The sequence below is a fragment of the Liolophura sinensis genome, chromosome 1 (assembly GCF_032854445.1).
Source record: "Liolophura sinensis isolate JHLJ2023 chromosome 1, CUHK_Ljap_v2, whole genome shotgun sequence".
NCBI classification, from domain to species: Eukaryota; Metazoa; Mollusca; class Polyplacophora; order Chitonida; family Chitonidae; genus Liolophura; species Liolophura sinensis.
The window spans coordinates 40,749,337-40,755,336 of record NC_088295.1 but is presented as its reverse complement, the minus strand read 5'-3'; the positions used below and the strand labels follow the sequence as shown (position 1 = coordinate 40,755,336).

The window sequence follows — 6,000 nt, the reverse complement described above, 5'->3', positions numbered from 1 at the left end:
CCTATAAGCCCGAAAACTAGTCTATGTGTTATGAGTCTACAGATATTTGATAAGGAGAGTTTGTAGTGGGGAAGCCGGAGAATTGTAGTCCGTGTAGCCTATGTAGTATAAGTCTGCTGATATGGGATATAGTCCGTAATGGAGACTGAACAGACAGATAGCCTTCAACCCGGAACACTGTAGTCCCTTTATCTATTCTGAGTCTGCAGACATGTGATATCGTCTGTCAGAGATTAAGCAGGTAATAGGCTTCCAAGCCAGAAAACTATATTTGATTGGTGTTTTACGCCGTACTCAAGAATATTTCACTTATACGACCTGGGCCAGCATTGTGGCGGGAGGAAACCGGACAGAGCCCGGGGCTAACCCACGACCATCCACAGGTTGCTTGAAGACCTGTCCACATACGGCGATCGTGGGTTTCCCCGGGCTCTGCCCGGTTTCCTCCCACCATAATGCTGGCCCCCGTCGTATAAGTGAAATATTCGAGACTGCGGCGTAAAACACCAATCAAATAAATAAATAAATCACAAACGGCCAGAAAACTGTAGTCTATGCATCTATTCTGAGTCGGCAGATATGTGGTATGTGCTCTGATAACGGTCGTCATGGAAAAGGTCTTTAGTGAACACGAGTCGGGCATATGTGGCCAGATCCATTACACTCATCGTAATGATTAGTGTCATGAAGAGTACATATAGGTAGACAGACTGGGAGCCGGGGGATTTATAGTACCCATTCAGGGCATGAAGATGTGCATGGAATATCCATTGAAACCCCAGGAAAACGAATGTCCACTGACAGCCTACAACTGTGACATATCCAGGGTTATCCAAGTATAATTTGATCGCAAAACAAAACCTGACTGCTTGGGCAACGTATATGACATATATCCTCAAGGGCCTAGAGTACGTAACTGACGATATATATACCATGACCACATCCTTCAAGGCTGAAATGCATCACGCTCCCACTGCTCTAACTCAGTGAACACTGGCGAAGAACGAGAAGAGTGGACTGCCAACACGGTTCAAGTCGTCAGTAGTCTGGCGTATAGAAGAGTCTACTCTAACTCTCCTTCTCTGGCGAAGGCTGTAGGGCGGCTTGGCTTTTCAGGACTTCCTTCCTTTTCTCACTGTTATCGGGTTGGTCTGGATGGTGGTGACAGGGATAAGAAATAAAGCTATTAGTACAAATAATAACGATTCGTTGAGAAAGCTTTTTAATACGATTCCATAAGTTATACTGAAGAAGACTCAGCTGGATTAACAGCATAGCCATGGAGTGAAATAAAAGATTTAATTACAAGCAAGGCCAAAGGTTATTTGAATGATTTTCAAGGACGATGAAGTCTGTTCAAAAGAATATTATATCAACAACAGGCCGACAGCAAGTATTTTAAATAGTGACCTAAAAAGTTTATGTACTGTTATTTTTATACAGTTACTATCTATTGTCACAAATGACCAATTATAAAATCATGCAAAGATAGCAAAGAACTTAACAATATACCGGAAATCGTATCAAAATGACTGCACGTGATGACTGCATGCAACATCCAATACAAGTTTCATTGCCACAAAAACTATATAAATGCCATCTTTAAATATATTCAATAAAACAGAGGAACAGTGGTCGGTCAAATCAAGCAATTTTAACATAAACATCCCACCACCTTCAAGCCTAACACAAAATGTTATTAAAAAGCAGTACTGTCCTAAAAAGGCCAAAGCCACCGTGTTACCTCAAAATGTGCAGTGTTAATCGACACCACCATATATAACATTTCTTGGAAGTACTTGAAACATTTGCCGGAGAACACATCCACACTCCCTGATTTCCAATATCTTAATGTAGCCGACTTGAAATCGGCGTAGACTTTAAACAAGCTAAGCTCAGGGAATGATCGAGTCAAGGGTATCTTTGGACACGTCGCTGTCGTCCTTTCAAGGACCTTATAGTACATTATATTCAACTGGAATCTTCATTAACTGTCAGTGTCCTCCATTTGTCAACATTTAATACACTGCTATTTAAAGTGCAGGACGATATATCTTCACCTTGACCTTTCATTACCTTTGATTGATTGGAAACTGTACTGTCTTTTGGACGTGAAATACATCGCTATATGGTTCTGTAGAGCGTTGATGTCTTGCAATGTAGATTAGTGGGCATTTGATCATTATTCATCACGAGACAAACAGAACTTAATGTAGCAATGAACTATAGGTCAATAAGAGAAGTTTCTAACTTTACATTTAAAGGAGGGTCGTTGGTTTTGTACGAAAATTAGCTTTCGTCACTTTGCATTAAAGTAAAACCGAATGCTGTTCGGCGAAAGTGCACTGACGCGGAGAAAACAGATGGAGAGAGGCGAAAAGAAAAAGCAACTTAGATTTGATAGCAAGGCTAACAAAGAGTCCGCCTGTATAGTAATCATGAATGCAATGTTTCGGCGTATTAGCCATGGACGAGACAACTAGCCACTGGATGAATCAATCAGCGCATGCGCGAGCTAGCCATGCATGAGACAGATAGCCACTGGATGTATCAATCAGTGTATGCACGCGTTAGACATGCATGAGGCAATTAGTCACGTGATGAATCAATCTGTGTATGCGCGTGTTAGCCATGGATAAGACAGCTAGCCACTGGATGAATCAATCAGTGTATGCGAGTATTAGCTATGCATGAGGCAATTAGTCACTGGATGAATCAATCAGTGTATGCGCGTTTTACCCATGGATGAGACAGCTAGCCACTGGATGAATCAATCAGTGTATGCGCGTGTTAGCCATGGATAAGACAGCTAGCCACTGGATGAATCAATCAGTGTATGCACGTATTAACCATGGATAAGACTGTTAGCCACTGGATGAATCAATCAGTGTATGCGCGTATTAACCATGGATAAGACTGTTAGCCACTGGATGAATCAATCAGTGTATGCACGTATTAACCATGGATAAGACAGCTTGCCACTGGATGAATCAATCAGTGTATGCGCGTATTAGCCATGGATGAGGCAATTTGCCACTGGATGAATCAATCAATGTATGCACGTATTTGCCATGGGTGAGGCAATCAGTCATTGGATGGATCAATCAGTGTATGCGCGAGTTAGCCTTGGGTGAGGCAAGCTATGGTCACTGGATAAATCGATCAGTTTACACATGGTCTATGCGCAGGTTAGCTATGTTAGTGATGGGTGAGTCAGGTTAGTCCCTGGACGAATCAATCAGTCTATGCGTGTGTTAAACACATTAGTCATGGATGAGGCAAGTTAGTCATTGGGTGAATCTAGCTACATCACACTCTTACTTACGTCGCCTAGGTTTCTGGACAGAGGGCAGACACTGGCCACCGACAGACAGACTGAAGATCAAATCACTCAAAAAAGGAAGAAGGGAAGACAAAATGAAAACCACACAGAGGGAAAAAAAGAGACATAACACCATAATGTTCAATTCTTTTTCTATTCGACTGATATTTTATGCCGTTTACTCATAAATAAAATTCCCATGCACATGTGCCTAACTAGACAAACCGTTAAATATGTATATTCCTGTGGTTGTAGAAGTAGAATTTATACGCGATCCTGTTAACCTTTTTCTTTCTGTAAAAACAGTTGTGTGTATAAAGCTTCATATAAAACAAGACAAACAAGTGAATGGAAATACTACAAGCGCAATGCATGACCCCTGGCCTTTCTGTCTTTCGGCATAATTCGCTAACCAACACATATCCCTTGGCCGATGAACGCAAACCGCAGACTGCTTTGAATACTTTTACCTCACGTCGCTAAAACTCTAACTGCACAGAGACCAGCACGGAAACCAGCACTTCAGTCTAAAGTAGTCTAAACGATTCTCTGTTATTGAATTAAACACAGACTTTGTCAGACGTGGGTTCATGCAATTCTGGACTGGGCAAGGCATTTTCAAGATTACCCTATACTTCTATTGTTTTGGAAGCCTTGCTGCATGCTAATAAGCGGAAGATGGTACTCTTTCGAGTGGTCTTGTACATCTTTCAGTCCATACAAGTACAAAGTATAACTTCCGTATTTTTATATCGGAAAGACACACACGGTCAAACATTTATTCTAACCTGAAAGAGAAAGCCAAAAATCAATCGATCTAACCAACATGTTATCCCGTTTGGAGAATTTGCCAAGATGTGCACTGAGTAAATTTCACTAAATTGGGTTCATTAGTTCTGTAGAAAATCAATAAAAGCATTCTTGCCGTTATAAAACCTAACAAGTGATTGGGTCAGATACGTCATATCTGGTGAAGACAATTCACAAACGCGTCCGAGACGCGTATAATTATGTGAGGACATTGACACTGTTACACAATGCGTCTGAGTACACAAATATGGCTGACACTTGCATCGCAACCAACCTCTTCCGAACTTGGAATTACCCGACAAGTCAGAGTCCAGAAGACAAACTGGCAACAAATCAAGCAGCATTAAAACCCAATTTGAATTTTTCGCCTATTTTTCTGAAAGAAATGCTAAAATAAGAATGCAATGTTTCGGCGTAGTATTAAATTCATTATGCGTACAATGTACGTGTAATGGAAGTTTGAAAATACTGGAGGTGAAGTACAACGATCTCCAGACCAGCACATAGGCAACACATAACCACATAGACAACATTGCATTGATACGGCCGTTTATATATACCATAATGATAATTCGTGAAACTGTACACATTACAAAAAAATCAGGTTCAATGCTTTTAGCATTCAAGTTCACACTTCGAAGAAGGCAAGAATCTTTACGCGCGAGAATTCTATAAAAATGTGATCACATGTATGTACGTCCTCACTAGTTAAGAAGGACGTAACCACATTTGTATTCTTTCCCCAGTTTTCAAAAGTTTACGATTCAAGAAAGGAAGCTACTGCAAATGCCACGACTTTAAACAGTTGGTGAACAACAACAGCTAGGCATCGCTTTTTTTGAGACTACGTGTATAATATCAGAAAGTATGAAATGCGGCTTAGCCAAGAGGTGCACTATTTAGGAAAAGTAGTTCACCGGAAGTGTCAGCCTATACTATACAGGAAATATACCCTTGCAAAGAACTGTACGATAAGATGATTGGGAAAGTTGCATGGAGAGAGGCTACACCTGATGTTCGAATACAAGTACCAACCTTGTTTACAACATCGTGCCCACACAGAGCTTTCAGATTGTCGCCGTTTTTCCTCAGTAAGCTCATTCCATCCGCCTAACACCACAGGCTGTGCGTAACCCAAAACTTAAGCCAAGTGAAAACCAGGTACGGAAACTCGTTTTCTCGCAAAGAAAGGCTCAGTCACAGCTGCATTTCATTACGCCCGAAATCATAAATTACAATATGATAACACACGTAATCACAGGATGCCAAATAAAATACTGCTCAGATATTATTTACGGCAACCTAATATAGTTCGTCCACGTACCTGCACAGGTGCGGTTATTTGTTTGACAGGTAGGCCAGTCTGTGACCCATAAAAAAATGATGTTAGTCAAATGACGCCGAAAACTGGGACTAATTGAGAATGTAGAAAGAACAATGATTTTGACAATTAATTTCATTTTGAGACATTATCCATCAATGAAAGAAAAAAAAAAACATCACGCTAGTCGAAAAATATTTATATCAACTGAGCTATCGTTTATTTCAGGTTCCGATAACTTTTATGAAATTCTAGAGAAAAACTTTCACAGAAAACGTTAGCTTACATCATTTATCGCATAAATTTGTTGGTATTATCAGGAATTCATAGTTCGGCTAACATGACAGCAAACAAGGCAGAAAAACTGCCAGTATTGCCGTTATAAAATATCCACCACAAACTTAAGGTGGCTTTGAAAGGGGTGTGCATACAAAAAGGCTTAACCTGTTTCAGTTTAGTCTAGAATAATAACACTACCTCTTCGACCAACAACATACGAATTCTGCATTCTATGATTCAGTTTAAGATCAATAAACATAATCGGATC

The 6,000-nt window shown here is 40.4% G+C and overlaps 1 protein-coding gene across 1 annotated transcript in view; it reads right to left on the bottom strand.

Moving 5' to 3' along the window:
* Nucleotides 1–469: 469 nt before the first annotated feature.
* The window catches only part of LOC135473548 (SEC14-like protein 1), a 30,084-nt gene continuing 24,553 nt past the window's right edge, over nt 470–6,000 (bottom strand). The window contains exons 15-16 of the mRNA XM_064753406.1: nt 3,326–3,390; nt 470–1,151 (exon numbers count right to left, since the gene is read on the bottom strand). Coding sequence (XP_064609476.1) covers nt 1,069–1,151; nt 3,326–3,390 — 148 coding nt within the window. The 3' untranslated portion in view covers nt 470–1,068. The remainder of the gene's footprint in view (nt 1,152–3,325; nt 3,391–6,000) is intronic.